This window comes from Panthera pardus, unplaced genomic scaffold (genome assembly GCF_024362965.1).
Source record: "Panthera pardus isolate Hobbes unplaced genomic scaffold, ASM2436296v1 HiC_scaffold_19, whole genome shotgun sequence".
In the NCBI taxonomy this organism is placed as follows: Eukaryota; Metazoa; Chordata; class Mammalia; order Carnivora; family Felidae; genus Panthera; species Panthera pardus.
The window spans coordinates 18582347-18601452 of record NW_026526754.1 but is presented as its reverse complement, the minus strand read 5'-3'; the positions used below and the strand labels follow the sequence as shown (position 1 = coordinate 18601452).

The 19106-nt window shown below is 50.5% G+C and overlaps 1 protein-coding gene across 2 annotated transcripts in view; it reads left to right on the top strand.

Annotated features, from left to right (window-relative positions):
- The window catches only part of CDYL2 (chromodomain Y like 2), a 162027-nt gene extending 151447 nt beyond the window's left edge, over positions 1-10580 (top strand). For both annotated transcript variants that reach the window (XM_019413110.2, XM_053906689.1), the window contains exons 5-7: positions 2294-2504; positions 7029-7172; positions 9802-10580. In XM_019413110.2, coding sequence (XP_019268655.1) covers positions 2294-2504; positions 7029-7172; positions 9802-9960 — 514 coding nt within the window. In that variant the 3' untranslated portion in view covers positions 9961-10580. The remainder of the gene's footprint in view (positions 1-2293; positions 2505-7028; positions 7173-9801) is intronic.
- The last annotated feature ends 8526 nt before the right edge of the window (positions 10581-19106 follow it).

Below are 19106 nucleotides of genomic sequence, written 5' to 3'. Positions count from 1 at the left end.
GATTTGGCCCGACGACTTCCTGAACTCCTTCCCGGCTCCAAGATGCAAGGTCCTGAAATTGTGTATGAGGGGGTTTAGATGTGGAACGTTGGCCCCAAATCACTCAGACCCTGTGGTTCCAAGGACCCTGCCAAGAAGCCCCACGTACCGTGCAGCTTCCAAATTACATTTGGTAGAAATCACATGTTAAGGCCAGCGACTAAAGCCTTGAAGTTAGGAAGTCAGGCTGGGAAGGGGGCCACCAGAAAACCAGGAATCCGAGGGCCATGGTGCCAGAATGCAGCAGCATCCTTTTGGGGGTGAGCTGCAGTGGGGCCGGCAGTGGCTGAGAGAACTCCCCCCTCGACTCACACATCGCTGCTCAGGAGTCAGGAGATGGGACGCCTCCAGCCTGGATTAAGGGTGAGACTTACGTGGCAACGTATAGGTCGTGAGACAGTCTTCTCACAGTTGAATCCAACCCCAACCTATCACTGTGGTGCCCACATCTCTTGGTGAGGACTGGGGGGAAATGCTAATCCTTGAGAAAGGATAAATCAGCCAGCCATTTGTATTAGTGAAGTATTAGCTGCTGTAATGAATGAACCCCAAATGTATGTAATGGCTCAGTTGTGATAGAAATCTACTTCTTATATATGGGAACCTGAAACAGATGTTACTTATCAGCCCATGGCTGTCCTCTAAGTGTGACTCAAGAGCACAGACTCCTTCCATCTTGTGGCTCAGCACGTGCCTTCCAAGACTGCCATGCCTGTCAAGGTGAGAGGGCTTGCAGACCGCATGGCGGGAGGTTTCCGTGCACGGGCTGGAAGTGTGCATATGGTTTCCATTCACATTCCATTGGCCAGAGTTTCGTTCCTTGGCCACAGCCACCTGCCAGGGAGGGGGAAATGTGCTCCAGCAGCAGACTCGGGAAGAGGAGGGAAGGGAAATCGGGTCTGGTGAACAGCTAGTGTGTCCCTGCCGCACGTCTTCCATCTTCAGTCTCAATCAGAGATTGCTCCTCTGTTCGTTCGGCAATCATTTGCTGAGTGTGAACTCCGGTGCGTACGGGCACCAAGCCGTGCACAAGGCAGACCTGTAGGTTTCCGTAAGGAGCTGGAGAGGGAAGAGAATCCAAAAACAAGTAAGCAAGCAATGAGGATAATTGCAAATCGTGAGACTGGTGTTTCCCAAGAACTCTCAGAAGGCCCGTGCAGCTCACGCATCATGAGCAGGCACGAGGGAGACGAGATGTGCCTGGAGCGGTGAGCAGAAGCAGACCAAGGTCATGGTCAGGAGTGTGGATTTTATTCTTTTGAGGTCTCGGTAGTTTCTCGTCTTCTACCTGGGAATAATGAAGGATGCAGGCTTTACTAGACATCTTGGATCTTTCCTCCATGTCCAGATGAATATTAACATTTTATAGATCTTATATAGCAGCTAGGGGAAGGGCGAAAGGCATTCTAGGGCAGAGGAAGTAGAGAGAGGTGTCTCTGCTTAATAGGTACAGATGCACGCAGGAACTTTGCTCACTGCAGAAGGGCAGGGTGATAAAATGTCTCCTGATCCCAGAGCCATGATCCCAGATGCCTCATGTCTCCATGCCCAGTGTCCTTCCCCACTTTTGGTCGAAGCCACCCTAGCGTGTGGATCCTCATCAGCCCTTGATGAGTCTGGCATCCCTTTGGGTCATTCAGAGTAAGACAATCGTAGGACTGAAAGAAATGTTAAATATCATCAGTCCTCACCTGTGACCACCATCTGAAGCTTGAGTTTCTTTCTTTCTACACCCAAAGTGATCATCCAGCCAAAGTTGGAATACCTCCAATATTGAGGATTCATACTTCCCAACACCAGCCTTTCCACCCTCGGCCAGTGCCGTCAGAACTTTCCTTCTCTCCTTGTGTTCACATATGCCTCCTTTGTGTTCTCTTTCTGGTTCTGAACCTTGACGTTCAGGTTGGCTTCCTTAGGATATTTACAGTTTGTCAATATCCAGGGAGTGAGTGCAGTACTGGGACAATGGGCATGACCTAGGACCATCTGGGCAAACTGGGAAAGGAGGTCACGCCCATGAATTTCTTTCTGAAAACCTGCCACCAACCACCAAGTGTGCCAGGCCTGTGACTGTAGCTCAGTGGCTCAGTGTCCAGGAGGATGAGACGCTTGCCTGGCACCCTCTTTCCTCTGATGACCGGAGGGTGCCAGGCAGCACTGGGAAGCTTGTCGCAGCCTCGGTAGGTTCAAGGGTGTCAAATAGGTCTCGGCAAGCCTGGTCACCTGCTAAAGAGGGTCTTCTCTTTTCTCCCAGGGACTTTGTGAAGGCCTTTATCCAGTTTAAGAAGCCTATCGTGGTCGCCATCAACGGGCCTGCCCTGGGCCTCGGTGCCTCCATCCTGCCCCTCTGTGACATCGTGTGGGCCAGCGAGAAGGCCTGGTTTCAGACCCCGTATGCCACCATCCGCCTCACGCCCGCTGGCTGCTCCTCATACACCTTCCCTCAGATCCTGGGCGTCGCACTGGTAAGCCTCCTCGGTCCTTGGGCAAGATCCCTCTCTGGGATCCCGACAAGACCCCTTCTGTGTCCTGGGTTTAGGATATGGCCCTTCATATGAATAAGGACCTCGGGGGTGCCCCTCGTGGCGGAATCTGCTGACTGTCTCTGCTTCCTCTGCCTCCCCAGAGCAGCTGGGAGGAGGGCAGGCTGATCTTGGAGCCTTCCCATGCTGGTGCCAGACGGCACTGGCGGGTGTGGCCGAGGCCGAGAAGATGATGGCGATGTTTGCTTACCAAACACACACTTTGTTTACGTAACTGAGTTAACTCGATTCAGTTAGTTCACATAATAAACACTTAACTAGTTAAAGCACAAAGTCGAAGTCGTCTGAGCGAACTGAACTAAGTTCAAGCACTTTGCATCCATTTTTTTCATTTATTCCTCACAACAGCCTGATGAGATCCCGTATCAGAATGGACTGTGTGCTGTAACAAACGATCCCACAATCCTAGGGTCCAAACAACAAAAACTTCTTTCTCACTCTTGCTGCAGTCCAGCCGTCCACACTGACTGGGGACCCAGGCGTCTTCCTTCTGGTAGATGTACCTCCGCTTTGGCCAGTGGACGTGAAGAGAGAGGCTGGGCATTTTCAGGGGCCTGGCTGCAAAGGGCATCTTCGTCGCCGCTCACTTTTCAGGGGCCAGGGTTCCGTGGCGTGGCCACACCTACCTGCAAGGGAGGCTGGGAAATGTAGTCTCGCTGCGTGTCCCAGAAGCAGGAGGGGATTTTGGGTGATCACAAGGCGAGTTCCACCTGGAGAACCTGTGTTGCGGTTTCCATCACACAGGTGGCAAGCTAAACTGGAGACGTTGAGGAACGTACTGAGTCCTGTGTCAACAGAGGGGTGTCTCAGTGAGTGGTGGCATTCACGGCAGGCTGCGGACAGATTCCGCGCCAATAGCCAGAAGCAGGTGTGGTCAGGGGCCGGTAATAATAACTAACAGCTAACACTTGGAAAGCACTTACCGTGGCCAGTGCTTGATGGCTGCTAACTCAGTCCATCCTCCTACAACCCTGTAAGGTAGGGCTGTTGTCATCCCCACTTGACAGATTGGAGGCTGAGGCTCGGGGAGGGTGAATTGTGCAGGGTCACACAGTGGGAGGGGCAGTCGTGGCATCTGAGCCACAAACTGTCTGGCTTCAGAGTCTGTGCTCTTAACCAGTGTGTCCCAAAGGAGGACCCGCCTCCGAGGAGTGAGTCTGAAATTGGGGGCAGGGGTGTGTGTGTGTGTGGTGTTTGTTTGACCAAGACCCTATTGTCTGAAATCAACTTGAGTCTCCTCCTAATGGCTTGTCCCTCCAAGAAGGACCTCCAGACCAGTTCTGGAAAGTCCCAGCACCCACATATGCAGGTGTAGGTGCTCTTTCTTGTCTGATACTGGAGAAAAAACTGGCCACATTCCATTGCAAGGGACACCTGTGACCTCCTGTTAGTTGAGCGTGGTGGGCCTGTGGTCACCCCTGACATTGTCTGCTTGCTCTGCCTGTGACAGATGCTCCTGGAAACTCTTTCCTCCATTCTCTCCATTCCCGGCTTCTTCTTGACCCTCCGGTAATCTATCTGTTTGTCTCTCACAAAGCCTTTGCGGGGGCGGGGGGGGGGGTCTTCTGGTTTGAGTTGGAGCCCTTTGGCAAGGAGCAAAAGGTTTGAATGACCCAGGCCTTCTGGTTCCTTCTTGTGTTTGGTCTCTGGCCTTGATGTTCACATCCCACAACTCGGAAAGGTTAACTCCCGTGTGACTTCCGAGGCCTTGTGGGCTCAGTGTGGCCACCACCTGCTGAGCAGACCAAGGTTCGTGCCTCTTCCATCCGTAGGATTCCAGATATTCTCGGTCTCCCCTCCCCCCCTCCCTCCCCCCCCCCCTCCCCTCCTCAGGCTGGGATCCTTGGGTGAAACCCTCAGGCGCCAGCTGCCTCCGGGAGTTAGTGGGGCCCCTAGTGAAGTACTCTTGGTACTGAACTCCTGCACAGGGAAGCCCGATCATTTTGGCACTCCCTGCCGTCCCTTTGATGCCTGCACTCTGCACAACGTGTCCACTGTATTGCCATCACACACCAGAACCACATGGGCACTTTGATGGCAGAGGACTGAGTGGGTTGTCCCAGCAGGATTCTCCCAGCTTGTGCTCACCATCACACGCGGGCTAGTTTACTGGTCACTTTCCACATGATGGTCTCACTCACTCTTTCTCAACACCTGCAAAGGTAGGTCCTGTTGCCCTCCGTTCTGCAGAGAAACTGAGGCAGTGGGGTGATAGCCTAGCAGGTGCTGCTCCTTCTTTGAGCCCACAAACCTCAACGAGCTCCCGGAAGGCACCAGGCCTTTCTGCCTTCCCTGCTTAGAAGTGCAAAGATGAGTAACACGGGGGGCTCCGTCCCTGATAATCCTGTCTGTGGGCGCTGATGCATGGCTGGCGTGGTGTTTCCCTGCTCTCTGTTGTCTCGTTGGATCCTCACAGGTGGTAATTGGTACCCACTTCAGAGATGAATAAACAGATTCAGAGAGGCAAAGAGATTTGCATAGGGTCACGGGGCAAAGCCAGAGGCGGAGCAGGGGTGTCTGATCTGCGGCCCATGCTTCCCTCTGCCCCGGTTCCGTTAACCTTGGCTTTCCTACCTGGGAAGGGAAGAGACTCGTAAGCGTCCACACTGCTATACTGTGGTGAGGTTCAGAGGTGGTTAGGGAAGGCCCCCAGAGGGGCACCCCCTGAGTGAGTCTGCAAGAATGGGCACCCCCGTTGTACGCCTTCAGTGTGGGCTCGTCACTCTCTGATGGTGGCACGAGAGAGGAGGAGCAAGGACGAGATCAGTGGAGACCCCCAACAGCCCATGCCCACGGCACCACCCCGTCCACAGGGCAGGGCCAGCAGGGGGTCGGTACGGCCATTCGGATTCAGGACCTTGGGGCCTGCTCGAGGCTGCTCACGGTCTCAGCAGTGGCAGAAAAATGAGGCAGGCGGGGAGCCCAGGAAGCAAACACTTTCCCTTTTGATCTCGGCCACTGTGCTCTGCCCGAACTCAGTGCCGCTCCTGTTCCTCCCCGTCCTCTGTGGTTGCAAAAATGTGAACACTGTACAGCCTTATCTCTTTCTGTCTCTCTTTTATTTCAACCATTTCTGAAACTCCAAGAATGTTGCTGACTGAGACGTGTTCTTGCCGACCGTGTCCTGTTTGGCTCCTTCTATTGAGTTCCTCGCTTTCGTTTCCCCTTCCCGAGACAGAGGTGTTTCTAAATAAGTATAATGACATATATTTGTCTTCAGACCTCTAACCAGATGCATGCTGTAGGCTCGTTACCGGCCTGATAAATGTCTCTACCCCAGCATAGAAAGGTGGTCCTCTGGGTCATCACGACCCATCAGTGACAACCGGAACAAAGGGAAAAACACACATGTAGATCCAGCAGCTGAGAGAACCTGGCATGTGAGCATCGATCCGAGAGCGGCTAAGCATGCAGGGGGCAGGCGGATGGATGGCCGGTCAGGGAAGGGATTGTGTGCTGCGTGCAGGCGGCGGGGATTTATCCTGAAGGAGATGGGGACCCCATCACCTGGCGGTAGCCCTTCCATCCTAGTTATCAGCGGGAGAGTCACTCGGGAAGTCGCAGTGGTGGGCGCACTGTGCTGTCGGTGCCTGGGACCCCCTCCATTAGGCTTCTCCCAGAACAGGTACGGCAGCTGTGAACTACAAAGCAAGAGGAAATTCTTTGAGGAGTGGGGTTCAAAAGGAAACCACGGAAGGCGAGTGGGCAGGGGGAGGTGGGGCGGGGAGGGTGCTTTTGGCTCTTCACAACTGGGCACAGCCCTGGGCCACTGGGAGAGACGCACCTCTCTGCTTTAGTATTAGGGTATTATTTAGGACCTTTTTGGCTGCCAGTGATGGAAGCACCTTAACTGGTTTAAAGGGGCTTTAAAAGAACGCAGTGGTTGTCATAACTTGCGTATCCAGAGGCGGAGCCTGACGCTGGGGTCCAGGAATCCCAAGCCCAGTCAAGACTCTTGTTCTCCATCCTTCCTTTCTTGGTGGACCCACTTCTCCAAAGAATGGGGACACGGCAGGGGTTGGCCCTGGGCTCTTTGACTTGAGCATCGACCAGGCAGGGAGAAAGATTCTTTCCCCTCACCTCCAGCTTAGGGCTTTATCGCATAGGGTAGATATGTGTTCAGCACCGAAATGGACGCAGCCCGAGGTGTAAGCCCACTGCGTGGGTCCGCCTCCAGACATGGGGAGGGGTGTCGCGCAGACGGACCCACAGTAGGTACGCGGCTTCTGTTGGGAATTTAAAGAAAGTTGTGGACCCTCTGATCAGAAGCATGTGCACAGACACAGATGTCTTCAAGCAGTTCCCAAAGCTTATCTGACCCTCCCAGCTGATGATGACCCTGCCTTCGGGAGCCGGGACAGTTGTGCGTGTCAAGCCCAGGCCTCGCTAGCAGATGTGGGAGGCACTCTGGGCTCTCAGCCTTCCCTTTGCCTTTGCTTTTTTCAGGCCAATGAGATGCTCTTCTGTGGACGGAAGCTCACTGCCCAGGAGGCGTGCAGCAGGGGACTTGTGTCCCAGGTCTTCTGGCCAACCACGTTCAGCCAGGAGGTCATGTTGCGGGTCAAGGAGATGGCATCCTGCAGCGCAGTGGTGAGTTCCTGTGTCTTTGTGTGCTTGTCCTTGCAACAGACCCATTTTACAGATGCGGGTGATGAGTCTGGAAGGGACTGACTGACTTGCCAGAGGTCACGCAGGGTGTATGTGTAACAACGCCATAGATGCCTCTTCTCGGTGCCAAGAGCTTAAACCCGGAGAGAGAAAGTCCGCATCCTTAGATATATTCCCCATCATTTCCAGTTTGAAAACCACACAGCAGAGATTTATACTCTGGGGTAGAGTACGTTGCCTTAAAAGAAAGTCCTAGACACGCACAAAAGCACAAAACATCTGTAGTTTTTAAAGAATATGAGAAACAAAGGCAAATAAGGACCAAGGGTTTTAAGCCATCCGGGAGATGAGAGAAACCAGCGTATCTGCCCTCGTATTTCACTTCTGCCCACTGAGCGCTTGGCACATTTAAACATCACCATTGGACTCTGAAGACACACCGAGAAACGGATAAATAAATAACACCTCTGCAGAGGCGCCCGATTTTAATTAAGTGTCGATTTTATCTCATAAAAGTCACTCTGAGCACAGTACGGAAATATCCTGTTGAAGGGTGGAGCGGAGGCCGTTCCTGGAGCCACAGGGCTGGTCTAGGAAATGAGAAAGGTGATTTGGGAGAAAAGGGCCCACGTGAGGGAGAGCCTCCTTGTGTCCTCCAGAGTCAGGGGGCTGCTGGGCTGGAGTTACGGGGTCAGACCCTTGAGCACCCCTTCCTTGTCTCCGTCTGCCCGTCGCCCCTCGCCCCCAGCTGCCATGCTGCTTCACGATATGCCTCATCGGCCTCGATCGGGCACCTACTGTGTGTAAGCTCTGCTCCCTGGAAGCCAGTGAGGATGACAGAGTGGCCCTGGGCCCGCATCGTTGGTGAACACTTAGTATGGGCCACACCTTCTGCTGACCTCTTTCTGTGGATTCTCTTTTAATTTTCCTGATAACTGCGGTGACCAGCTCATCCCACTTTGCCGGGGACCCTTCCTGACTTGAGCACAGACAATCCCATGTCTCGGGAATTCCCGGGCAGAAAAAAGCCGATGACCTCTAGGATCAGCTACCCGGAGACGCGTGTAGAAATTCTCAGCAGAGGAAGTGGTGTGAGTGAGGTCACAGGAGTCCGAAAACTCCTGCGGGGTTTAGGCAGCGGCTCATAGCAGTCTATGCAGGTACACGGGGTGTTGGAGGGACACTGAAGCTGAAAAGGAAGGTAGGACAAAGGCCTCAAGGTCCCCCCTCCCCCGCCCCGCCCCAACCTCCGCAAGAAGTCTGGCCTTTGGGCAGTGGACGTACTCAGGGGAACAAGCTGTTGAAGAAATACTGCGAGGAAATGTCTCCTGTCAATAGTCCTGAAATCAGGAGCTTTGGGGTGAGCTGCCTGAGAAAGGAATCTGCCCTACGGCCTGGGAGACAGTGTTCTGCAAGGAAACACCTGTGAGGCAGGAGGCGGCCTCCAGCCCAGGCCGAGGAGGAAGACCCCAGCTCCCTGCCGGCCGGCCGGCTTGAGCAAGGGAGCTCCCGTCTTGCCTTTTCTATTTGAAAGCACCTTGGGAGAGCATGAGGCGAAACCTTGACATCAGCACAGGATGGTCGCGGCCGGTGCCAGGATGCCTGGGGCCTGACGGCCCCACGGCGGCTGTGCCCAAGCGAGGCAGCGGTCCGTCCGGGTCAGCCAGGTGACTGCAGGCCACGTCTGTCACGCAGCCCCGGGCACCTGGACTTCCTTTATCCGTCATGTGGTGACAAAAATACTACCTGTTCATGGAGTTATCGTGAGGAAGAAATGAGAGAAAGCAGGGAGAGTACTTCTCATGCAGCCTGTTGGTCAGTAGTGACTGTGGTGGCCTTGTTGTTATTACTCTGATCTGGTCGTTGTCCTTGTCGGGTCGTTGTCACTCATCACTCTGATGAGGATCATTACCATTATTACCACTCGTACCAACGTCACTGCTCTCGTTGCTGTCCTCGGACATCACTGTCCTAACACCACGGCATCGTCACCACCATTCCCCTTCTCACCACCACATTACTAACATTCATTACCATTATTGTTGCTACTGTAGTACTGTGGCATTATTACTATGTGTCATCGCTCTTCTCATCCTTCACTGCAATTGCTGCAAATCGTTATTGATTATTGCCACGATCGCCACTGATATTGGGCCGATGGATACTTTGACAGCCGTCCGTGTCCGTTCGTTATCTTACTCTGTGGTTCCAGCCATCCTTAAGTCAGGTGTCACTGTTGCTGTTTCACAGGTGACAGAGAAGCACGGGGAGGTGAAGTCGGGTGTCTCCCAATCTTTTTCATGCTGCCTGTACAGAATGATACTGAGTTTGTGTCAGACCCTCGGGGAAAGGACAAAGCTCTTGCGGTCGGGGGTAACACGGGTCCCCCCACCCCCGGCCATCCCAGGGGCCTAGGGCTCGACATCTTGGCATGCCTGGAATCCATCCCTGGCATCGCTGAGGTCACAGGCCTGGGAAGTTGCAGACTACAGGAGGCAGTCTCTTCTGGCTTTGGGCATCGGAAGGTTAGCTGGTGCTTCATAGGCCAAGTACGTTCTCCTGGAGCAGAGTTCCCGGGGCCGGCTAACGAGGCTCATGCGTTTCCCTTCAGGTGTTGGAGGAGTCGAAATGCCTCGTTCGGAGCTTCCTGAAATCTGTGCTCGAAGACGTGAACGAGAAAGAATGCCTCATGCTCAAGCAGCTCTGGAGTTCTTCCAAGGGCCTGGATTCCCTGTTCAGCTACCTGCAGGACAAAATTTACGAAGTCTGAGGAGCCCCCGGCCACTCGCCCCCACGCTCGAGGGCACCTGACTTCCAGCTTTGCGCCGTGCCTCGGAGATCGGAGCACAGAGTGTGCTGGCTGAGGGGTCCGTCAAGGTGTCTCTCTCGTGTCCATTTCCTCCTGTCCTTTGGTTGTTCTGCATTGGTTTGATTTTGTATAACAGATGGGAAACTCAGCATACTTGGCCTCCCCCAGGCCCTCCCCCCACCCGTCCTTCCACTGGCTAGAGAGCTATCGAGGGCTATATCTTCCCAGGCCTCTGCCAGTCGGTCCCCACTCGCCGAAATGCACCACCCTGGTCCAGGAAGGGGAAGACCGGTCTCCCCCTTCCTTCTGACTCAGGCTGCGTCTACACAGTGCCTCTGCTTTGGAGACTTGGCTGTATGGCTCTCTCCGGTTAAGTGCAGATCCGGTGACAGGGGACGGTCCATCTTAGGGAATTTCCAGACCGATGAGCGAAAACAGTTGTGTAGAGCCAGCCTCACTGTTCTCTCTGATGCGAATCTGTGTGACTTTTAGGGCTTGGTCTTAAAACCCAGTTGAGCGATTTGCAAACCCAGATGTTGTACGTTTAGGAATGTTTTGTTAAATATATATTTTTAAAACAATGTAAGTGGAAATTCTGATAATTTATGTGTATTATATGTAAAGCTAGTTTTACAAAAACATGAACTACTAGGAAAAATTGTTTTTCTTTAATCAACCTTATTTAATTTATTTATTTTTGTTTATGTATTATGATATCTGTTGTCGACACAGATATTATTTTCATACTGCCCTGGACCAAATCCCATACGAGGTTCATGCCTTTTGGTGCATTCTAGCAATGAACCACGCAGAATTAAAATTCAGAGAGATGTAAGTGAAAGGATCCCTGTGGGTAGAAGGAATAGCTTTGCAGATCCTCGTCATGTAAAATGGTTCTCAGCTGTAATAATTGCATACTTGTTGTTGGGAGAAATTATGGGAGAGTTTTTTTCTTCACTCTGCTGCCTTGAAGGAGATAAAGGGGCCTCCAGCCTGAATGGTACTGAGACAGACCCAGTCCCTAATTTGTGACGTCCCGAAGAGCTGATCGGCCCTGCCTAGGGATTGCATGTTGTCTAGAGGGAGTCTTTTTTCTTTGGGGCAAACGATGGAGCTTAGACTTCAGAGTCCATTTCTTCCGTGTGGACAGCAGTGTCTGGTTCTGGCCGTCCAGGGAGGTGGGGAGCAGCTCCCACTCTGTTGAGCTGTCGGTGGGTCTGAATCATTTACTTACATCAGGGAGAAATAACCAGGGATGAGGTCTCCTGTCCCAGGGTCCCTGGGCTGCATGGGGACCCCAGCATCTGAATTTAGACCATCGGCCCAAAGTCCATGGATCAGCTACAGAGAGGTGGTTAAGACCTTGAGTTTGGAGCGGGATAGGAGGGTGTTCTGCGCGAGACTTAAACCTTCTGTGGGTCAGTTAGATTCTCAGAATGGTGGGATTTTTCCATGTCCGTGACGACCCCTGGGTATTCTCAGAGGCCCCCCGGCTTGCCTCATCTTTTCTTTCCCTCTGTGATCACCCGCCTGTCTCAGCCCTCGTTGGACACAGTGAGTGGAACCGTGAGTGTCGGGCACCGTGGAGGAAGGGGAGGCAGGTTGAAAACAGGGAGGGCCTGCTACAGTTTCCTGTCTCCTTCTGGCCCTTTCTCTTTTAAAGGTGAGCAGATACAATGGGAGGGGATTCACGGCCCCGAGCTTTGTGTTTTAAGAACACGTTGAGCGTCTACACTATGGCTAGAGACATGGTCTTGTAGATGGTGCGTGTGGAGTTCATCTGGACGCGATCCTTACAATGGCCATGGTTCCCTCTATAGACAGCCTCTCTCCTTTTGAGTTGCCCATGACCTCAGGAGGGTCAGGGAAGAGGAAGCCTCTTGCCTTCCCCTCCCTTCTTCTCCTGTCTCTGCTTGGTCCCCGTGGGATCCTGCAGGAACCACAGACCTAGGCCATAAGGGATTACTCTAGGGAAACAGCCGCTTTTGCCCAGATGCCTGCTGTCCCATCTCCACTTGGGTCTGTCTCTTCCTCTGGGAAACCAAATGTATGCTTTCCCCAAGCCCCTGGACAGACATCGTTCCCGTGTGTTGTGCGGATAATCTCTTCACCACTGCTAAATCCTCTGAAGAAAGAGCCCCGTGCTTTCTGTGTACTTTCTGGGGGCAGATGGGTTTCTGTCTATAGAAGCAGTGTCTGGATGCTTGTTAGGGTTGGCAGAGGATGTTTGGAAGTTCCTTTGGATCAATGTCCACCTCTCTCTCTGCTGAAAGAACATGAAATCCTGTAGCTTTGGACATATCACAGATCCAAACTTCTGAACGTTTGAAAGATCTCTGATGATAAGGAAAGAATATGAAACCGTTACTCAGGTAGATTTCCTGGCCGTCAGTTTGTCGGTTCTGGGTACCACAGGAGGTGTCTTAAAAGACGGTCTGTGTTTTGGTTGTTTCTATACAGTCTATTCGAGGAGGATGTTCTACCAATTGGGCAGAAGTAGGTTAAATCTGTTTGCTGTGGGGTAGACCGCATGGCTGAATTCTCCACTTTCTGGATGGTTGTTTTGATACTATGAAGATGAAATCGAGGTAACTTTTAGCAATTTGACCTGGGATGGAAAATGCCAGAGCTGTGGATGTGTCTGGGTTTATCCTAACAGCTTTCTCGAGATGGAGCGGGTGGGGGGGGGGCTCGGGCTCTCACTTCTTATCTTCGGTCACAGAGCCCTCTCTCCACCCATAGCACCCTTTCTCCCCTCTCTGAACCCTGTTTTACCTCCACACCACCCTGTCTGTCCCTTTCCAGAGCCAGGGCAGGTCTCTGAGGAATTGTGCCTGGTCTTGGCAGACCTAACCCAGAATGACGTTTGGGGTTGGAAGAACAGATACGGGTGGGAAGTTAGTTGAGAGTACTTCTTCAGTCAAGGAACCTTCTAGGCAACCCACTCTTTGCCATCCTGTCAGCCATGCGTTAGAACTCCCCTCCCTTCTCTGCTCCAACCCCTGGTGGTCAGCACCCAGCGTCTTGTGGTGGAACTGCCAGACTTAGTTCCGGTTCCAAGAGGACTTTGTGCAGAACTTTGCCAAGTTGGTCAGAGCTCCCCACCATTCAGAAACCACACTCTAGTGCCCTTGTGCCCAACATTCCCCTTCCTGCGTTCAAATAATGTCTGTGGGCAAAAACTGTCAAGAACTACCCTCTAAGAATGAAATTGGGTAGCTTTGAGCAGGCAGCAGAGAATTGATTTAAAATGTTATTCTTGTTCACTGTAGACTAAACTAGGAAGTGTTCTCTCTGAAGCATGACAATAGGTTTTTTTTCCGTATGAAGTTCGGTATGAGGATGGGAAAGTAGTCATCAAAATGGACCCTGATCAGTACAACTGTAGCTCCAAATATCCACGTTTAAAAATAGCCTTGACTGAATGCTGAATGGCGTTTCCCATTAATTGTTGGTTTAGAAAATTTTGTAAACTTTTTTTAATTTGAAATTGAGTCACATTCATGCAGTTTTCCAATCTAGTTTCTGTGGAAAACAATTTTTTAAGAGAAACAAAGAGAAACGTCTTCAAATCTTCCTAAGTGAATATTTAAAATGCAGAATCGCTTCTCTTCTGTGTTTCTGGATTCAGACACTTAGATCTGTTGTACATATTAGTTTAGACACTCTAATATACACAGTATTTAAGACTCTAAATGAGATTTCTTAAGTATTTTATTTTATTCTCTGTAAATGGTTTTGTATAATCTTTAAAAATCTACACTTTGCCTTTGTAGATATTTAAGGGAAACCATTTGGGGGTTGTCTTGCATGTATATTTTTGTTGTAGATAAGTGTTGCTCAGTTATTTCTGCAAATTTTGGTTGAAATGCTTACAGACTTTAATACAGTATCTATTTTCAGAATATAAACTTTTATATTTCTGTGATAAGTTAGGATATGCGTTTTAGGCAATCTTTTCCATTAATATCACTTGTTCTTTCAAAAAATAGCATACTGGTTTGTTGCCAATGGTTTCATTTCGTTTTCTCATTAGAATCTACTGCTCTCGTGTTGTCAGAGAGCAGGTTTAATCTTCTTTTTCTCAAAGTAGTTGAGTTTGAAGCATCATTTGAAAATGTATTGAATTTGTGGATAAGCCTTACCATTAGGATCAGTAAATTTGCCAACCTTTGCAACTACATATGTAGTTTAGGACCTCCCCGTAAAGTCTCACTGTGTGGCAGTTGATGGAGTCTGTGAACAGAGCCTTAAGCTTGTTGCAAAAAAAAATAAAAATAAAAATAAGGGTAATACGGGTTGTTTCTTCCAAGCAACGTAAGCCATGTTGATGGACTCAGTGCAGTCTGTAAGTCATGGCTAATCCGAAGAGTTTGGTTGAGCTGATGGCAGCAGGGGCCAGATAGGCACCTTGGTGATTTATCTTTCACCATGCAAATGGACCGAGGACAGGTTTTCCGGAGCCACCTTCGTACTATTCACGTGGTTTAGACATGGTCACAGGGAGGGCTTGCTGGTCTATCATTTGTTCTGAACAAATGGCATTTCCTGCTCTTGACCTTGGCGGTTGACCCCGGGTCCCTTGTGGTTGACCTGGAACCATCCAGCCTGGCTGAGGTCAGCACTCCTTGAGAGGTGTTAACAAAGTTTACATGTGAGTCTTACTGTGTAGACAATCTGAAGTCAATTTCAGTTACGTAATCAGCATTCCCATGTGCCCTGAGTGTCTTATCGATGAACTGTGCGTGTTAAGCCATACTAAACCTGAGTTTAGCAGGGCAAAGGCAAACTAGATGAAGAACATCACATCAGCTGAGTCCTTTCACCAGGGGCCGTTTTAATGGAGTCGAAGTCGCGGAGCTCATCGGTGGTGCATCCGCTGTGTCCGAGACCTAAGTCCGTCTGGAATTTGGACTTAAATTTTTGCAAAAACTTACGATTCCTTTCAGCTGGCTGCACTTCCGTAGCTACCAACTGATTCTCCTTACGAAGGCTTTACAGGTGACTCGAGACCAGAGCTGTTGTATGGCTGAAGTCAAGTTACTGTGTTCAGCTCTAGTGAGCGTTCACACAGTCTACCATCAGGGTGGAGATTTGCTTCCAGTGTTTGCAGTGTGTGAGGCAGTCAGAAGAACTGACGTCTGATCTTAAGCCTCAGCTCTGGTGTCTCCCTGGGTTAACCATGCCTCATTGGCCCAGCACCTGGCCTGACGCTGGAGCTCGTTCAGGGGGCTCCGGGAAGTCTGGAGGGTGTAGAACGTTCCATCTGGTATTAAATTTGTCCCTGTGCCATGAGTCCCAGCTGGAAGTCATTTTGCTGATGTCCACATTGACAGGATTGTGAAAATATTGCCTTTCATAAAACCAAGGACCAAAGAATTCCATTATTCCAACAAAACCCGAGTTTCATAGACTGTGGGCACATCCAGACAGAGGTGTGCGTGCTTTATGGCACAGAGAAGCTGCTCGCTTCCGCCAGCCTGGCTGGCCGTGCAGAGGGATTTATCACCTTGAGAAGGCTCTGGAAGATGAGTTTCTCAGATTGAAACTTGCTATCTCAGGTGGGTGTTTCTGCTGTGCAGTCCCAGCCTTTATCCATATCATGGAAGGTGGAGGTCTGGCATTCTTCCAGATGACCTGACCAGTGTAGACTGTTCCATCTGAATAGGAGCCTCCAGTGTGAGTTTTAAAAAATGTGTCTACACTGTGCAACATCCCACAGTTGCTAAATTTCCACCTCCTTTTGTTCTTCATTGACCCATTCCAATGTCCTGTTTGGCATGAGAAGAATTTCCCTCAATTCTCACACCAAGGGATGCCCCATTTCTCATTCATGATGAAATCACCGATCCATTAACTAGTTGAGAAATGATCGACACTGACGAAGGGACATTCTAGTGGTAAGGCTTATTACCAAACTTCTGATAATGAAGCAGGCTACCAAAAACTTATCCAGCCCACCCTAAGAGTGTTTGGATTTGATCATGGGTGTAGCACACACACCAAAATCCAAGGAGACCTTTGCAAATTAGGCTACTTGTTTTATTTTGCCAGGTTGTCATGGGAGAGTCTTTAACTAGTTCTGAATATTTGTAAGTATGAGTACTTCATAGAATTATAAAGCAGGTACAGCTGACCCTTTCTCACTGCGTTGTAAATATTTCCCGAGACTGGGTGCAGTCCTGAGGGATAATAATCTTCTGACTTATCAAATGCTGACTGTCTAGAGCAAATTGTACACTCTCTTTGTGAATGGTCCTGTAACGTGTATGAACACATTTCTGGGTGCCTTAGAAGTTGTATTTTTCATGTGTGCTAATATGCAGTATTTATACATTGTGAGAAGCTGCTTTGAATAAAAAGGTTGAAACTTCGTCAGCATTTGCTTGTGTGCATGAAACTCACAAACCTGTGGTTTCTGAACAGGGAAGTTTCTGGACTCCCAGGGGGTTGAAACCCCTGATACTTCGAGGTTGTGTCTGGGTTCCCGGCTTGAGGCTTCAATGATCCAGGCTGGTAGCTACTGGGCAGCAATAGCTTGACACTAGAGGACTGTAGAATGGGGGTGGGGGAGGGATTATCTTTCATGGGGGGTTGATAGGAGTATTCATCCCTTCCCTGGTATGCGTGGAAGGTTACTTGCACAGGGCTGCCTCCTCACCAAAGACGACCCCCATAGAGCTTGATCTTGCACAACCCTAGCCGCCATATGTGGCTGGCGACAATTTTTGTCACCGTGGAATTATGTAAAATCCTTCCATGCGCTTGATCTTGTTGCTTCGATCATCACCACGTGGCTCTTATGAGATGCACGCTGGGGGGGGGGGGTGCCAGGCCTCCAAGGCCTGGCCCCAGCGACATCCCAGGGGCTGCGGGAGAGGAAGAAGGAGTTTTTCCAGGGATCTTGGCCAACAGGGGATCCTGGGAAAGGGATTCGCCCAAGGTCAAGGTCTAACCGCCCGTCTGTCCAGCAGCAGTGTTGAGCCTCCTGCTCTGTCTCGGGTGCCACATTGGTGCCGGAAGGCAGGGATTACTCAGTCCCTGTCACACAGGAGCTTGGGGTCTAGAAACGTTGGAAAAGTGGGTCATCTTGCCACGATCCTCAAACTCTCCACGATGCAGTAATGGAGAGGACGCCTTCCCGTCCGATTGTGAGTGCCCTCAGAGCGGAGAAGATGGTGTACCACCGATCGCTCTTTTTCCCTCGGGCCATCTGTCGGTCCACGTGGGCCAGCCAGCCTTGGCTGGAGCCCAGGATCTTCCCTCAGCTGGCCATCCTGCCCTTTTTCTTTCCGTTGTTTTTGGTGTCCTCATCATTGTCTTTGTTGTTGCTCTATGTGCCTCTTTGCCCTTTCTGCAAGGTCCTGACTCCATCTTGAGGGGTCAAGATCACGCCTGGAAAGCCCTTGTCTTCTAACTGCCTCTGGTCTTTCCAGCAGCCTGGACGAGGCCTTTCGATGTCCCGAGTGTGACGTCTATAAGACAAACCTTGTGCCATTGGCTTCCTCTCACAGCCGAACTCTGATGGGACCTTCCTGCTCAAAAACCCTTTCACCAAATAGCTGAGGAAACAAAGAACAGAGAGGGGCCGGGACTCACATGTGGTCAATTAAACGACTCACCGGTGTAGTGAATAAGCAGGAATGGAGTGTAACCCCCCAAAGCAACTTTCTTTCTTTTCCCCACGTCCCCTCTAAGTCTGGTTCGTGGGATACCCCTGATCCTAGATGAAAACACAAACAGGCTGCGGGGCCTTTCTGGTAAATCACAGTTCCCTAAAGTCACAAACACGGTCTCAATTCAATAATTACGGGGGCGGGAGGGATAGGCAAAATAGGGGAAGGAGAGTAAGAGGTACAAAGTTCCAGTTACAAAAGAGATAATTCACAGGAATGAGAAGAACAGCATAGGGAATGTGATCAATAGTATTGTGATAACTTTGTGTGGTGACAGTTACTACACTTATTGTGGTGAGAATTGTGTAATGTACCGAATTGTTGAATCATTATGTTATACACCCGAAACTAATCAAATATCATATGTCAACTATTCTTGAATTAAAAAAATAGCTGATTACAAAGTGGCCATGTTCCGTTTAAGAATCAAGGTTGTCGATGTTGTTCAAGGTTAAGGCTTCACTTTAGCTGAGCCTCACTGCCTTTACTGGTTGTGTTAGGGGAGAGCAGGGAAGAGGTGACAGGGACCAAACTGTGCTGTTGCCTGATGGGGTTTTTGTTCCGTGGGCCTCACAGGTATTTATACCTGACTCACTCTCTCAGGGAACTTGTATGGGTTTCTGGACAACCTCCTTCAGTTGATGGTGGCCAGTCTCTTAAAATTGCCGAATGAACCCTATATGATCAGCCTTCAGTCTCTCTCCAGCCCCCCAGGAATCTAGTTCTACAGCCGGTTCCCAGATGAAGTCTTTTGGCCCCTTGAGGGCAAGACAATCCCCAAGGCAGCTCTTTGCCACCCCTGGGTCACATGTGGCTCGTGGAAACCTCAGGCACTTTCTATGCAAGCAGATGCTAACTCCTGAACATCAGCGACTGCCTCACTGGTGGAGTAGCTGGTCAGCCTAGGTCTCTTGTCACAGAATTTCACAGACATGTGTCGGATGTCAATCCACTGCATCCCCTAAGTTTTAGGGGGTGCATATAAAAGCACCCCATTCTGAAGCCCCATTCCCCTTTGATTTCAGACAAAAAGGGAGGCCTCCTCATTTACTTTCCAGGTGTGTGCGTGCCATGGTGGGTGGAATTTCCAAAGAAATTCTTATAAAACCCTTCTTAATAAATGTTAGATGTGTTGCCCCTAGAAACTACTCAGGATCTTATAAGTGGTGAGTTCAACATGTTGCTGAGTGTGGGAGGCACATGCTGTAGGGCCTTGTGGGTCGTGGTAAAGACTCAACTTACCCCGTAAGTGAGGATGGGAGCCCCAGGAGGATCTGGAAGGGAGTGGCCTGGACCGACTTGTGATGTAACAGATTCGCCCTATGACGATAGGCAAAAGTGGGGTGAGGGCAAGGAAGCCGGAAGGAGACTTGCAATTGTCCATCTGCCTGTGATGAAGGCTTGAATCAGAGGTGGGGCGTTTGAGGTGCT